The sequence below is a fragment of the Xiphophorus hellerii genome, chromosome 3, assembly GCF_003331165.1.
Source record: "Xiphophorus hellerii strain 12219 chromosome 3, Xiphophorus_hellerii-4.1, whole genome shotgun sequence".
NCBI lineage: Eukaryota > Metazoa > Chordata > Actinopteri > Cyprinodontiformes > Poeciliidae > Xiphophorus > Xiphophorus hellerii.
In genome coordinates, this window is record NC_045674.1 from 26,798,370 (window position 1) to 26,815,842 (window position 17,473).

Sequence of the window (17,473 nt, forward strand, 5' to 3'; positions counted from 1 at the left end):
ACTGGAATGTCTCTGCAACATCTGTGAAGCAGGTTAGTATAAGTATTAGTCTGTTCTACATAGAACCCGTATTCACCAAAGATCGTTTACTTGACTAGACTGTCATGATTGTGGTATTAGGTATTACAACGGTGCTGTAATCTAACTACTCCATCCATCCATCCATCCATCCATCAATTTCCTGATAATCCAATGTTGAGTCGGGAAGGTAATGGGGGGCATGTCCAGAAAAGCTCCAGAAGGAAGTCCCCCGCAGGCATCCTGGTCAGACCCCCAACTGATTACTCTTGATGCGAAGGGCACGCGGCTCTAACTTAAGATCAGCTGGATGTCGGAGTTTCTCACCAACTCTCTAAAGCAGAGTCTGGCCACCGTGTTGAGCAAGCTGATGTCAGGTTCTTGTATCTAGAACCTCAGTCTTTTTGTCATGATCCATATCCCATAATCAGAGATAAGGTACAGAACATAGACAGACGATCTTCTGGTTGTATACTGTCACCTCTAGTGAGCAAAAAAAATCATTCTTTTGCTTAAGGTAAAGACTAACCACTTCACATTCTGCTGCAAACTGCTTCAGTGCCTACTGGAGGTCATGGCCAGAAGAAACCAACAGACCCATACCAACAATTAAAAAGGCAAAGGTTCGTCTCGGAGGCTCCTGACACCTTCCAAGCCACAACTACACCTTGACAAGCTCGTTCATGAATACCACAAGCGGTACTGGTGACAGAGGCCAGTGCTGGTGTTCAGCCAGCGGGGAACAAACCCAACTTCATGCAAAGAAAAGAGATGTTGTTTTGTCATGCAAGGCCCAGAGAGCCCCACAGCATCCTGCACTCCCTTCAAAACACAACAAATCAATAACTCTGAGACCTTTAAGATAAGATAAGATAAGATAAGATTTATTTGTCATTGTCATCAACAGATTACAACGAGATTGAGATGCTGCAACTGGATTTAACATTTGACCAGATGTACCGGATGTGCTGACATATTTAAGACTTAACAAGAGTCACATATTTTTGTTCTAAAATGGTTTAAAACTGAGTTCAAAGCAAACCACACAACTAGGTAATAAAAAGAAAGGACACAACATAATGAATAATGGGAACACTGAGATCATTACCATTCTTGAGAAGTAATGAGAATAGACTGGAAAAGCTGCTACTCAAAATGTAGTTTCAAGTAGCAGTAGCAGCAGTAGTAGTTGTTTCTGAAAGGAAAGGAAAGTGATGCACCCTGGATTAAGTACTGACACACCGACCCTTTAAAACCCACCCATGTGGACAAAGGCGGTTTAAAGTTCAAGATAGTGTGAGCTTTGTGGTGAGTTCATTTTAAACAGAGCAGTGCTGAAAAAAATTCACTCATTAATTGTTGGCTTTTCTATTAAATGTTTTACAAACATATCATACAATATCCATATATGATTTATCAGACTAAGAAGCAGAAATATTACAATGGATTTCGAGGAATTATGTTTACTTCCTGTCGGATCACCCAATATGTTGCCATACATGCAGATTAGCAATACCCATGTGGTTCAGTTACTATTTAAAGCCATATCTTTTCTGTTTTTGTCTGTTTAATACTGTTATATTACTTATATAACCAGAAGTAATCACTATTCTGGATATTCAAATGCTGATTGATATTGAAATCTGACAAAACTCCCAAGCTGAATATCTGTAGTTATGAATTTTTGCTTCACAACATTCTAAAACTGTATTATAGACCTGCTTATTGATCTATTTATCTGATTAGCAATCATCAATTGCAATCATCTATTAACATCAACAATGATGTTAATTGAACAAAAAAAAATCCCTGCTACTCACTGCCTATCCTTGTCAGTTCACCTGCTTAATGCCATGTTCAGAGATCCTCAGCTATCCCATAGTGCTTTGCAGAGCACAACTAAAATGAGGGTGAGCTGTAAATCTAGTGAAATTCAGCTCATGTGTTATGAGCTGAATTATCAACAAGTCATATGAAAAAAAGATCATACATGCTAAAGTTAGCCCAGCACTTTTGCAAATTGCTCCACATAAAACCTTCGATAGCGAGGGCAAAACGTGACTTTATTAAAGACTCTGGCTGTATGTGTTGAGTTGGATATATATTTAGGAACTTTCTTACTTAGGTTCATGTTAGAGGAGAGCTTTAAAAATGTGCTCCAGACTCTACAGATCAGATGAAATATCTCTAAATGCCAGAAAGGAACATTTCTAGAACATATACTAATGACAAAAAAAATCTCCCAATTATCAAACCGCTATCAACGGCTGTTCTTCGACGACTTCAAATGTTATCCTGGGGGGGAAAAATATCCTCACTGAGCAATTCTAATAATTATCAGAAGTCATCTCCTTCATGCCTTTGATTTTACCACATGTACATTCCCATCCAGAGACTCTCCCTTCATCTGCTCTCCACCTGGATCAGCTTACCACCTGGCTTTGTTTCCCCATCTCCTTTCTCTCGTTTCAGCTGTGTTGTTGTTCATTCCTGAGGCTTACCTTTGCTCGAATAGAACGACTCCATGCTGCAGATTTCCTGAGCGGAGACCTTTGGAACCTTTGGAACCGAAGCCATTTTTTCTCCCCCGCCCCGACAGCGTTCCCTAACAACTCCTTTCTTCTTTTTGATCTTGGTGCCTCTATGTGCTTTCTCCGCGCTTTCTGTCAAACACGTCAAGCTGTGCAGAACAAAAAAAAAAAAAGGAGTTTCCCTCCTCTTCCTCTTACACAGGTCAGAGCCGCCCTCTATAATAATACCTCTGTTCACGTAAATGCGCGAGCATGACCGTGCGTGGAGCCGAAGAGTTCATTGGCATTTGGGCAATAAAGAGAATGGGAAAAAGCAAGAAGATGGGTAAAAAAAAACCAAAACGATAAACTAGGGTCAGACTTAAAGGATTGTGCTGAATTGTTCAGTCGGTGGTTATTGTAACCTTGGACGATTCATTACCAGTAAAATTGCTTAACTGCTTTTAGTTAGTTGCACCATTCAGAGCATTGTATTGGGCAGAGGGAAAATTACTTGAAAACAAGTCTATCTTCTCAGATCAAAGCCAATATAGACTTAACAGAGCCATATGTGATGATGACAATGTCCAGAACCTGGAACCACAAAAAGTGAGCATATATTGATCAAATTAATACCAAGCAGACTTCCAATAATGTACTTGGTAAAGCTGCTGCAGCTTCCTCTAGCCGTTACAGTGCACTGAAGTAATGGAGGAGGTGTAAGCGATGGTTAATGATCAACAGTACAGTCTCAGAAACATTAACCCAGGTTTAGAGGTGTCAAGTAAACACAAGAAAGAGTAAAACTCAAAACTAAAGTTTTTTTTTTTCTTTTTCTTGTGATCTGTTCCGCTTTGGTGTATAACTAGATCAGATTCAGTACATGTAAGTAAAATGGTTTGATGTGCAGCTATTTAAGCAACAGCTAACAGGAAAGAAAAGTCTTATTTCAACGTGGGAAAGTTTTCTATTATGTTTGCAGTCAGTCTTCTTCGTTTATCTGAGCCGGATTTTATCCATGATGTTGGACCTCTTGTGCAGAACATTACCAAACGTTATTTCAAAGTCTTTTTAACTATAAGACATTTCAGATGTCATTGAAATTGAAATGTCATTTGAAGACATTTCAGTGACTGATGTTGGGGTTGGTGTTCTATGATCTAAAGGAATCCTATTAAGATAAAATATTATTGCAAGGGAAATAATGTTACTATCAAATATTAAAAGATTTTTGGATTTTTCAGTGCTAACATAAGGAATATTCAACTTTTATTTTATTTTTCTTCTTATGATAAGACCATGTACTGTTGTCACATTCTCACAGCACGTCTCCAACCTCCAAAGCCCAGTCTACCATCAGGACTTTGATGGCTTCCTTTTTTTGTGATATACAGCAGATCAAATGACTATCTGGAACATACCAGAGTATCAGGCTCAGTAAGTGACTACAGAAGCATTTAGCACATAAACAGTGGGATAATTTTCTCAACAAAGGATAGAAGTGTATATTGCTGTGCAAATTATAGACCTTTCCAGAGCTGTGCATTCACCCATTAAATGCCATAAAAAAAAATTCATCAATAGAGTTTCTTCTTCTTTCAAAGCATTTCAAATGAGCAGGCATAGTCCAGTGTGGAAAAAATAGTGAATAATGAAGGAATGCTGTGTTTACATGAACATCTGTTTGTTTGTTTTTTACTATGAGGAAGACAATAAGTCAAATCCCAGCTGTGGAGTAGCCTTACTATAACCTGAGGATATTCCCCGAGCCTCATCAGCCACTAAAATAGCTCAGCGAAACAGAAGGGAAACTGTAGGTGACGCATTTCCTGCTGGAGTGCAGGAAAAGTGTGTCGCAGGAATGTCTTAAATTATGTTCAAAGAGGGACGAGATTTAAAGACCGCAAGAAGGAATGTCCGCAAAGTGCTGACGTACAAGACAAGAAGGGTTATTAAAAGTCTCTCGGGTTTGAATGTAAATTAATATTTGGAATAAAAACTGATTGCAGTCCAATTTCGTCACTGTTGAAACCCTGACAGTAATCCTGGTTCACGCATTTCAAGATTCCCATGTGTATTACTGGAATAATGAGAGGAAAGGATGGAAGGCCTGCATGTCAACAATAAGAATCTGAATATCCATTGTGCTGTCGTTTTTTTGCAAGTAGGCCGCACTGAGGCCAACACCCTGCCAGGTGGTTAGTACTCACATTGTTGCGTTGCTGACAAAAACAACTCAAACTTCTCAGGTTAGTTTCATCACATTCAAAAAAAAAAAAAAAAAAAGTGAAAAACTTTCATGGTATCTTTGGCTGCTCAAATAAGAATGACCAGTTCCATTTTATGATAAGCTACTATTAGGTACCTAACCGATTTGGTATAAAAAAACATTAGCTTTAGCTTGCATAAAACACAAACCGTGGTTGGGTGTAAACCAGAGAGGCTCCGCCCATCACTCTTATTAAGCTAAAACTGTTAAAAGTACAAGCAGCATAACAAAAAGGAGCGACATTCTCTCCAAAAGCAATTTGAAATCTACTAAATTTGTGAGTTTCCTTTGAAATTGTTGTGAAAGTATGTGTATTGAAATTTTCAAAAAATAGCATAGACTCCATTGATGCAGTTGTGAGGATCCATATGTTATATTCCTGTAGCTGCAACAGTAATAATTTGTACTTTTTGTTTTAAATAAAATCAAATAGATCATGGCAGAAATGTGTATCTTTGTACTGTGAAGCAAAGTAAAGTTATTTTTGGTTATCACACCATAAAAACATTCGAAAAGTGTCATTGTAACTAATTCTTGCAACTTAACATTTTAAACAAATTTGACCAAAGAAACTGAGTAAATGTTCATTATATATTATTAGGCCATTGAAAACTGATTGAACTTGAATGTCATACTTTAGAAGAAAAAAAAACAAAAAACAGTTTGACTATTGTTGACAAAAGTATGACATTTACCCTCAAAACCTTAATAAATTTTTAATGATACAGAATAATAGACCATTAAAATGCTTGTGTCTCCTTTGGCATCAAATTATGTTAGTAAAGTAGAATTTTTCAAAAAAAGAAACAGCTTTTTTACAGATTGATGTTTCTTCTCTGGATAGTTTAACTGGAAGAATTAGTTTCTTAATGAATGCATTCATTACATGCCAGCAAACTATTGCAGCTTCTTTTTAGCCGTGCATTACCTTTTTGGGGGAATTTTTGGAAGCCGGCTGGACTCAAAGACTAAATACACGCGGACAGATGAGCACCAACCCAGACTTTGAAACTGCAGCCAACAGAGATTACACCGATTTGTTCCAGGCTTCTGAAACGCCGAACAAGATCCATTTCAACGCTTCTCATGCAACAAAAAAAAAAAAAAAAATGGAAAGAGAACAACCTCTATTTAAGGAGATGTAACTTCCTGAAACTTCAGAAAGCGCTCGCAGTTTTCCTTCCTGTCTTTGTAGTTTCTGTTCTGGAGAAAGTTGTTCTTTTTTTTTTTTGTTCCTGATTTTCTAGACTTCAAGACGTAGGATCAAACAAATGAGGCTGAAGAGAGAGATCTCGATCCAATCAAATCAAAAGGACTCAGGGCTTTGATTAGGATCACGCTCAGTACAATTAGCTTCTGAGCTTCTCTGTTTTCCCCATTAGCTACGTCATCACACAGCTGCTCTAAAAGGTTGCTACATTAGCGTAGCAACCTTCATGCACGCATTTCCCACATATGACCTTTTCATGTCAGTATGAAGTGCTGCATTGTTGGGAAGAGTTTCTCCTACTTCTCACTCTGTTGAAACTGACAGCACATCCATCAAGAGGCCGCACTGTGGCGTCTCCTCTTGCCAGGCGACAAACACAAGCCTGAAACTCTCCCAGGTGCAAACGGTGTTCTCCGTTTCCTGCAAACCGCCGACAGCGTCACCTGGCGATTTATTACTGCCGCCGGCGTAAAGAATGTTCACCCACGCCTGCAAGCACCTCGCTCTGCTGTGTGCTACTATGGGAAAGTCGTACCCCTAAAATATGTCAGTAGAAATAGCAGTGTGGTGTGAGAAATTCTCCTTTTCACAAAGATGTGGCAAATGGATCGAAAATAACAGAAATAAATGTGTCCTGTCAAGAAAGTCGCAAGCTGAAGATCCACAGAGCAAAAAAAAATTTTTTTTAAACCCCACTAAATTATGTCAAAATTTTACATAGCTTAGAATTACAAATATATATCTCTATATAATAAAAGTGAAGTAAACTAGAATGAAATCAGCCATATTTGATATCAATATTTGCCACCCAAACTGCTGTTGTAAGCTCTTATCGCAGCGTTTCAATAAGGTCTACGGAAATGAAAACAGATTCAATTTCCCTTTTTTTTTTGTCCTGGAATGACATCCAAGCGTGATTACGGCTAAGAACATTTCTTGTGTTATACAGCTGTTTCCTTCAGATGACAGAGGTTAGTTATAGTTTGTACTTGGGAAACACACCCAGTCTCTTACTCCACTGTCTTCAATGCTTTCTACTGACTGAAAGTAAAAAGACTGTGATGTTTGATTAACATGACCGAGCAATGAACCTGATTTTTTTTTTCTTCCTACTTTCATGACGTGATGAGAAGAAATGCCAAGACCAAAGTGACTTCACTTTCTAGTGGCGTACACGTTGCTATGTAATGTACAGTGGACGGCTGGTATTTCCAGGGGTATAGGGGCTACAGCCTTCCTCAAATCTGACCCCCTCAAACGTTTATAATCGCCTGTTTTAATAGGCCAAACACCAAATATTTATAAAAGCAACAATCTAAGCACTACCGTAGAAGCTAATTTTCACAGTCTTCCTTATTTCCACTTTTTGGGGGTACAGCCAATCAGCTCAAAGGGGAGGGGGAATGGAGCACCTGGATTGGATGCTTTGCAAACACAAGTCAAAAGTGTGTCAAGTAGCATCGCGCCAAGACATTTCAGTTTTCCAAGCTGCATTTTCTTTCAAATATTCCAAGCATTCCCTGTGGAAGACTCCTCAAACAGGTGAATTTTCCAAGAATAATTAGGGTCTGATCAAACTGAAAATCGGCTGTAGTATTCGCAGATCTTTCCATGGGACATGACTTCAATCTGTGACCAACCAGTTGGACAATAAAAGAAATAGTCATAATGAAATCTTTTTCTGATGACATGTCAGCATTACCACGCTGTGCTACCAACAAAACTCCCACATTCGGAAGCTGCGACTGCAGCAAGAAAACTCCAGTATCAGTGTTTCTTCCAGCATCAGTGAGACGTTTACAAAGGCGGTCAGACGAAGCACAAAAGGTGTAAGAAGTCATTTAAAGTGAAACTAGATCTGCAGAGGAATGTCAGCTATTCGTTCAAGCTGCTACAACAGAAAGCTCAACTCTGGCAGCTGCTGGTCACTTCACTTCCTCACAATTTTTACTCCAGCAGTTTCGGATGTTGGTGGCAGAAGTTTTGAGTACGGAAATCCAAAAATCTGACCTCAGTGCATCGCTACTGAAAAGGGTGTTGTTTTAAACTCTTTTCAAAGGGAGTGATGCATGTCAGGGTACAGCAAATACTCGATCTGACAGCTTAACATCACTTTGATGTCATATTTTCCAGAAAACGTTCAAGGTTTGTGCTCTAAGCATGCAGATATTGCAGATTTTATTTTCAAGGCTGACCCTCACTCTATTACCTTCCACATGCTTTCAAGTTTTGAGCACAGCTGCAAGACCCACAAGAGAAGTGTTGTGACTCACGTTTCAACTCACATACAGAACCAAAGTGTCAGAGATCCCGCTGCAGTTACACAGACCTGAGTGACGCAACGTTTGATGAAATCATCCACATCTCAGGCTTAACAGTAGACACTGGTGGCAGTTTTGTAAACACACGTCCTTCACAGAACGATAAATGGCAGTAATTAATAAAGTAAATTTTAGATGAGCCGCGCTAATCGTCAATAAATGCACAGCCCAGCAAGTTCACACACAATCCAGCGGCCCAAACTGTGGGAGTATTTTGGATCTCCTTAAGGATCATTGGTGGATAAGTAAGGATGAGGATTAGATTTTTTTTCTTTTGTAAATCCAGTTAAACGTTGATTGATGCCAAAACAGTAGCGGTCACACAAAGATAAATAAGAAATTGGAAGCTCATATTGCTAGAAAACATAGCGCTGCATTCATCCCAAATGGTTTTTGGAACTATTTGGAATGAACGGTGAAAAAAATTCCTATTTTCTGCTCTATCACCTTCCACATGGTTTTTCTGCTTTTTCTGTTTTCTGCTGCCTGATTTCAGCAGAAAAAAACATGTTCTTCTGAAATCATATTTAATTCCGGTATTTAATCCATTGCCGACAAAGATTAAATTTTCTTATAAGAAAACTTGCGTAAGAAACATGAAAAGAAGTGTGTTTATGCATCATGCAGAGCTTAAGACATTCAAGTTTTTTTTTTGTTTGTTTTGTTTTGGACATCATGTCCCTTGTAGCTGTTCCTGCATGGTAACAGGAACAGCTGTCGAATACAGACAGGAAGTAAATAAACCACACCTCACCTGGCTGCTTTATATGGACTTCCTTTTTGTTTATTTTAAGTACCGTATTTTCCGCACTATAAGGCGCACCACATTATAAGGCGTACCTTCAATGAATGGCCTATTTTAAAACTTTTTTCATATATGAGGTGCACCGCATTATAAGGCGCATAGAATAGACGCTACAGTAGAGGCTGGGGTTACGTTATGCATCCATTAGGTGGAACTGCGCTAAAGGGAATGTCAACAAAATAGTCAGATAGGTCAGCCAAACTTTATTAATAGATTACAAACCAGCGTTCTGAAAACTCTGTTCATTCCCAAAATGAATAAACAGCTGTTTTATTATTTTCCCCGAGGTAAAGTCAGTGACGTGACACAGTTTATCTTTTAACAACAGCAAGGTATAAGATATAGTGGAGGGGAACTTTTCCTTGATTCAATAAACACGTAAAAAACAGTCTGATACTGTTACAGTAAATCAAACGTTAGTGCAATCACAATATATATCCACTTCCGCACCATTGATTCGTTCATGTTAAATTCTCTCGCTGCTGCTCTATTCCCGTGTTCTACTGCGTGACTGATCGCCTTGAGCTTAAACTCTGCGTCGTCAGCGTGTCTCTTAATAGGAGCCATTTTGGGGTCTTTACACAAACCCCAGCGTGCACCGCGCGCTTCTTCTTCTATGGGGGAAAATGAAGTCGGCGGCTGCTTACCGTAGTTGCGAGACCTGTTGTGGCTCAATATTGGTCCATATATAAGGCGCACCGGATTATAAGTCGGATTTGAGAGAATTGAAGGTTTTTATGTGCGCTTTATAGTGCGGAAAATACGGTATGTATGTTACAGTTATCCATCTAATCCCTTTGGATTCTCACACTATTGTCAAATCTACAGATCAACTGCTAAAATAATGACTTGCAATTTATAACGAATGACTCATGACTCCTTTCTCAAGCTAAAGCTTCCCAGAACGCTAATCAGTGTTTGAATCTTGATGCATTCCAGCACCAGATGAGCAGATATTCATTGGTTTCATAAAAAAAAAAAAAAAAGAACCTATCCACTGAAAAGAACTCGACAGGCGGGGAAGTTTACGGCGTTAATGTAACTCTTAGCGTCCGGCCGTCATATCACCGTACCATCGGTGAAGACAGAAACTCAAAGCGGCACATGCACGCACAGAACTGGTTCTGAGGTGACGCGGAAACCTGACGAGTAACGTGTCGGGGAGACGTAACCATAGTAACATAACAGCTGTAATCTTGATGCTGATGCAGAGGCACAAATGAAGAGAACTAAACTACAAACGTTCGTTAGGCGTGATCATGCTAGTAATGGGGGATGAGATAAGATGTAAACAGATGGTGCAGCTCTACAGGGTTAGTTTGTGCTTTTCCCTGCAGCAGCAGTCTGGTTAAACGCGCCCTGATGAAGTTTTACCAGACCATTTAAAAACAACAATGAGGAGCAGAGTTGAGGTTTCTCACACGGCGTAAGCTCAATATTCCTTCAGCCTGTCTAACAATAACTGCCAGCCACCCCTCCCTTCCGATGCATTAACAATACCGCAGCACAATGTCTCTCCGTTCTCTAATCTTAGCTGTTTTGTTTCCATTGCAAGTCTCATATTATCAAAAACAAAACAAAACAACAACAGAAAAACAGCATGTTTTTTTTTCTCTGTAAATTAAAATCAGAATTTACAAAAAACAATACCTTTCAGCAAAGTGATCTCTTTCTGGATGGACATGGGAAGCTCCATTTGGGGTCCCTAGCCTCTTTTTCTCAAAGAATGAATGAAAAATAATTGTCTCTGTAGTCTGGTGTCCTTCCTCTGACGAGACGACAGAAACGTCTCCCGGTCTGAGCAGATTCCTGTGTCTGAACTCCTTTTTCTCTTTGGCCACTTTCCTGCTCAGCAGGTCGGCTGACCGGGACTCTCTTCTCTGTTTTGGTTCCTGTCATAAACAATGTGAGGCGCGCACACACACACACTCAATCATTTTCAGTCATATGCACACTCTGAAGTATTTTCTGTGCAGAATCCAAAGCTCCTCCCTTTCCTTTTTTCAAATACAACTGGATTGTTATCTTCACTGCATTGCAAATTCACTCAGTAGAGAAAACTACCTCGGACTCAGGTAAGCTAATCAGAGCAATCGGCTGGTGCAGAGAGACTGATATGAGGAGGAAGGGGGAGAATCAAAGAGAATAAAGTAAAGATCTGTTTTTCTTCTGAGAGAATAAAGGACGACGGTGATGTTTATGTGTGAAAAGGAGAGAGAGAAGACACTAAATGCTTAGTAACAGCATCCCAGCACCACTTTTTGTACCCCTGTATTAAACCTGCCACCAATCCCAAACACAGGAATACATGGAAGCATCTTCAATTTCTACACAGACCAAAATGAGTTGCAGTTATCACTAAATGCCAGCAGTAAGAAACATATTGCTTAAAAATCACCCATACTGTTTGAGAAATAAAACCTAAGATTGATTTTGTTTACTTTATTACTGCTGAATTACAAAAGCCAAAAATAACCCAGTAAAGAAGCAGGATTGTGTGCGTTTCAGGCACATACCACTATGTTAGCAACTGTGTTAGCTTCAGTTGTTATAAAAACGCTGCACATTTGAAATATGACATCACAACATCGCTCCTCTGTTAATCTGTTGAACAACATTTTTAACAGTGCTGCACTGAGAAGTAGCTCGTATAATAATGAGCTACTTCTTAGTAGCTCATTATTATACGAGCTACTGAGCTCGTATAATAATTGCAAACCAATGAGAGCCTGGTTAGCAATTAGCAAACACCTGGTGGTGCTGGCTAGTCTGAAGGAGCCGAGTGGGGAAGAGCTGCTCAGACGCTTGGAAACTGCAGCTCCTGGGAGGAGCTTTGTGGTCGAAAGGATTTTTCAAGTGCTCTTAAACAATTAAAGCAGCACTCAAAGTAGGTTTTTGATGAAGGACTAACATTATAACATGATGTAAAGCTCAACAAAGTTGATTTGACATAAATCCACTATATATCACAAAAAGAAAAAAAAAGGGAATGGTAACAGATTCTAAATCTTTGATTTAGAAATATATATATATTTTAGCTTTGCATGTTGCACACAAATGTGTCTTTATGACAAGCAGCAACACAAGGCCTAAATCCCCCATAGCTTATTCGCTAATCTGTTTGTCGTCCTTTCACTACAGAAGTCCACTGTTAGACACATTTTTAGATTGCAGATCTAAAAATGTGTCTAACAGTGGACTGAAAATGAGAAGAAAAAAAAAAAAAAATTGGCCACTGGACAGTTTTCCTCTACCATTTATAAATAGTACAGGAATACTGGCTCAAAGTGTAAGGAAATTACAAGAAACCTTTCGGAAAGTACAGCAGCTCAACTCAACGTGCCGAGCTAGTGGAACAAGTTATTTCACAATAATAATAATAAAAACAATCTAGCACAGGTACAGCTGGTGCAGAAGGCTTTATATTAAATTCCCCCTAAACTAATTTATAAAAATAATTAGGACAAAAGCTGGAGTATACTTCACATGTTGGTATGTTTTCTCTCTTTACTTTGTTGCTTTGATGAATTTGCGGTGCGATCAGTGAATATGCGATGTCATATTAACAGTACCTTTGCAGGAATGTCTCATTCTCAATAAAAAGCAAATAACTGCTATAAATCCGTTATCTATCAGGGGAGCATTCCGGATGCATATCGCTAAGATTTCATATCTGTAGGAATGTTAAAAATGCAAAAAAAAAAAAAAAAAGAAGGTAGCATTTCCTTTGCTGTTATTTGGCATGTCACATGTGAAAAAAAAAAGCAACAAATGAAAAAAATCTTCAGTCATTCAAACGCAGCCTGGTTTTGATCATTTGGAGGCTTTAAATCTGAAGTTTTAGCCATTATCTCGACCAGGAAACCACGCTGTGGGTTCGCTAGTGAAGCTTGTGTACACTTTGAAATTTAGTAAAATAACTGAAGGAATAGAAAATTCATCCAGTAATATCAATAAAGTACAATAATGAGAACAGAGCAGACACATTGTTGGCAAATAAAAAAAATATCTAAGTCTTGTTTTTCCTTCTCTACCATGGAGAAATCAATCATCTGCACAAATGTGATTTTTACTGTTTTCTCTGAAATAAGCATTTCTGGAAAGATTTTTCTTCACAAACTATTTCTTCCGAGTGGCTTAATGGAAGAAATTGGTCAGCAGAAAATGAAGCCTTGAGCCTGTTTGTTCGATGTGTCCTCTAGATAAATGTGGATTTGTGGGGTTTTTGCCTCCTGCCAAGGTCACTACAGCTTGTTCAAAATCAAAAACAGGCCGATGAATTACAACGAGCAAAACCTCTGGCCAAGGATGTGGCAATTTTATTTTATTTTTTTATGAAATCTAACAGCCATTCAATATAATTTAAAACACAGCAACAGCAGAAATAAATTAGCTAATTTAGTAGTCAAAGCCTTAAAGGCAAACTAAAGACATTAGCAAAGGTTTTTTGTTTTTACCTTATTTTTTTACATTTTGCCTTAAAAATTTTTTAATTCTTGAAATTTTACATTTCATACACTTACTCGCTAAAATCTCGATCCTGTTTTAGCTAACCTATTCTTTTTTTCATTCATTATTTATTAGTCTTGTTTTCACCAAATCTGAAACTTAAACATTTTTTTTTAAATTTCCCTTATCTTCTGTGATGATCAGTGATTTGATCAACTCTGTTTCCACATCACAGACAGTCTTATTGTCTATGCAGACATTATTTTTCACCTTTTTCTGTAGAAAACTGGTAGCCAATCAAGAAAAAGAAAAAAACAAACTCCTAGAGACAAAAACGATCTCCACACAACGTACAGTGCTGCTGGCTTTTGGCTCAGCGGCTTCTGTGCTTTGTGTGCATCAGGCTGGTAGTCCTGCTGCGGACGTCCAGACAAAACATTCCTCCTGCCTGAGGTCACTCAGCCAGTCAAATCTCCAGCCCAATGCAGGGGCTTAAAGCTCCAGGCAGCAGTCAGCAGGAGAGCAAACTCCCCAGTCAGCCTGTGATAAAACATTTCCAGAGAGGGGAGAAAAAAAGTGTGAACGCTGCAGATCAAAACATTTCATTCAGAGGGAAGAAATTCCCACAGCACAGAAATGATGTCTTTACAGTTTACATTTTGGTTCAGTGTTGCATAAAAGCCAACATAGTTTTCTTTTTTTTTTTTTTTACTTGCTGAAGTGTGACTGATTTGTTGTATTTGTGCAGAAAAGCAGAAGATTAGAAAGATGACATTTGTTTTGTTTTCCGTCCGAACAGGCAAAGAGCCAGCTGTTAAAACCTCTGAAGGGAGGGATTTTCCTTCAGCCTTTGTATGAAAATTAATTAATGCAGAGTCTTGGGAAATAGGAGAGACGAAGCGAAGTGAAAGTGACGGAACCCAGCTCCGACCGTCAAAAACCAAAACGACAGGTTCCATCTGTCCCAAGAGTCGAGGGGGGGGGGGGGGGGGGGGGGGGAAATGTAAATAAAAAAATACACAACCAGTTTGGGGATTGGACTGCATGAAAACAGAAACACAAACACTGAAAGCTTCTGCTCTGAGAAATATTCTCTTTACAGAAGGAAGGGAAGAAAAGCACGAATCAAAAAAACAAAGCTTTGACGAGCGGTAAGGGAGTAAAATACCCCCAACCCAAATGGTTCCCCACCGTCCCACCCACGCCAGGGTTCACAGACTTCATTTTTCAGAAGCTGAACCAGGCACACTGGAGACTACTGTCATTTCTGTCTTATTTAGACTCAGCTGGTGAGAATAAACAGGCTAATCAGGGATGTGATCACATCCCCCGAGTAATCTACACACAAAGCTCAGAGATACGGTAAGTAACCGTCTCTCTTGGCTGCTGATACAGTCGAGTCAAAACTTTGAATCCTTTCTAGGATCCTTTATTTTACAGTCAGGTCTGTTGTTGTGAGGACAATGGTCCACTAGGGGCTGTGCTTCCCCTGTAATGTCTGAATAAGGTCAGTCATGGGAAAAATGAGGCCACAGAAGAACACAAGGAAAACTCCTAGTGCCTGGCAATAATGAGGCTAATGATCAAATTTTATCTTACAAACTTATGCATTCAAAATGACATTTAACAATCATTAACTAATGCACACATGATGAAAGCCCTAACCTTAAATACCTCAAAGGTGTTCAACACAATGCAAAGAGGGAAACTGAAGACAATCGATAAGACTCCACTCTCAGGTGTCAAGGACTGCTGTGTGTCTTGCATGTTTCAGATGTGTCCTGTATTCACAGCACCTGAATCAAACGCATAGTTCATTTTTAACGCCTCTGTAGAAACTGATGGCGTGCTGAAGAGGCAGTTTGTCCAGCTGAATCAGCTGTTTCGTAGGGGAGGCATCTGCAAAACATGCAGGACGCCCCTGAGGACGGGAGTTGGACACTACCGTCCTAGATGAGAAAGATCATCCAGAAGCGGAAAATATTTAAAGCCACTGACACTTTTCCCCGGAGGGAAAAGAACCAAATTCATTCCGAGGTCAGCCTGTCCAGAGATCAGAGAAATTGTATGAGAAAAAAACAGTGCTCCATCTTAGGACTCGCAGGCCTTAGTGTGTTAAATGTTAAAATCAAAAGGAGAATGAGTCTGAGAAGCTGGAAGAAAACTAAATCAGAGATGCTTAGTCACCTCGACGGAAGAAGAAAACCATTCACAGCATGTCACCACAAACATCTCACACTTCACACCCCGTCATACTTTTTTAGAGCTAATCTCAACGACTGATCAGGTCCCAAATTTGGGTGTAATGAAGGACTCAGGCCTGAACCCTCAGAGTCATATAAACACAGTTACAAAGTCAGCCTTCTGTCACCTAAAGAACATTTCTAGGATTAAAAGACTAATGACCTGGCAAGATCTAGAGAAACTTATCCATGTGTGTATCTCTGTTGCATTTATTACTGCAACAGTGTCTTCACAGGTCTGCCTAACAACACATCACCCAGTTCTAAAGTCCTTCCACTGGCTCCCTGTAGCTCAGAGAATAGACTTTAAAATACTTTTGCTCGCTTATAAAATCACCGAATGGCTTAGGACCAAAACATCCTCTGTGGTAGTATCAACCTTCCAGACCTCTCAGGTCTTCTGCTTCTGGTTCTGCTCTGCCTCCCCAGAACCAGAACCAAACATGGTCAAGCAGCATTCAGCTTCTATGCACCACAAATCTGGAACAAACTTCCAGAAAACTGCAAAACTGCTGAAACACTGAGTTCCTTTAAATCTAGACTACAAGCCAATCTACTTAGAGTTGCCTTTGACTCAGCATAACTGGAAAATTGATGAATATATTTGATTAATGCTGATGAGTTTGACGAAGATCATAACTGGTTGCTGTATTATGTATTTGTGTCGTAAAGCTCTTTGAACTGCCTTGTTGCTGAAATGCGATATACGAATAAACTTGACTAAAACTGGATCATTAACTGGAAAATGATCAGAAACACAGCAATCAATTTATCACAGCATAGCTGTGCTATGGCCCACTTAAAGTCCAAACCGCAACCTGATTAAACGTTATGACGGGATTCGGTACGATAAAAGGGTGTATTTAGTTTTCAGACTCATACCTTTTAAATATAGTTATGTTAAGCCAATGTCGCTTTGTTGCCTTTTCTTGTTTATTTACAATTAACTGCTCAGCATGAAACAACCAGAGACGCGATTAGAGCCAAGTTAAAGGGAGCCTGCTCCCACTGGTACATCTTCCTCCAAAAAATAAAAAAATAAATAAATTTTAAAAAATCAGCTATTATTTATTTCAGCTTGTCCCGCTGTCAGTATCTCTGCTTCCTGTTTTTCTCCACTCCCACACTCTCAGTGCCTCATAATCTTTTTTCTGTCTGTGCTCCACAGGACGGGGATTTTCTGCCTGCGGCGCCACTCTGGCTGCTGACCCCAACGTTCTGCTCCCAGAAAAGGTGATGAGACTTGTCCGGTGTGTGTGAGTGACTTGTATTGATTCCTGCTGAGACCCTTCAGCCTTCCAAGAATTGACACCAATGACTCATTCTGCAACTGCCCTCAGCTACATACTGTCTCCTAGTGGAAGTCACCAGAAATACACGTAGTTTGGTCTACAAGTGAATGTTTTAACCCCTTAACTGTCACTAGGACATTGGTGTCCTCATGGATCAACTGGATTACATTTAAGTGTTAAACCATCATTAAGAAAGTTTATCTGGGTGACATTAAAAAGTTGACCTTTTCTTAACATATAAAATTTTTCTGTTCTAATTTCCAAAGAGAAGGCAGTCGATATGCACAGATATGAAATTCTTGGCCAATTTCCAGGTGATCATTTTGACCTGCGAATTCTGATGTTAGCTCATTCAG

At 39.4% G+C, this 17,473-nt stretch overlaps 1 protein-coding gene across 10 annotated transcripts in view; it reads right to left on the reverse strand.

Moving 5' to 3' along the window:
- The window catches only part of LOC116714646 (plectin-like), a 136,693-nt gene that overhangs the window by 88,800 nt on the left and 30,420 nt on the right, over window positions 1–17,473 (reverse strand). For 2 of the 10 annotated variants that reach the window (XM_032555488.1, XM_032555479.1), the window contains exon 1: window positions 10,784–10,844. The exons of 6 other annotated variants lie outside the window; for them this stretch is intronic. In XM_032555488.1, coding sequence (XP_032411379.1) covers window positions 10,784–10,829 — 46 coding nt within the window. In that variant the 5' untranslated portion in view covers window positions 10,830–10,844. Of the gene's footprint in view, window positions 1–2,519; window positions 2,611–10,783; window positions 10,845–17,473 lie in introns of those variants that run through there. 2 more of the 10 variants (XM_032555465.1, XM_032555445.1) reach the window with 1 other exon arrangement.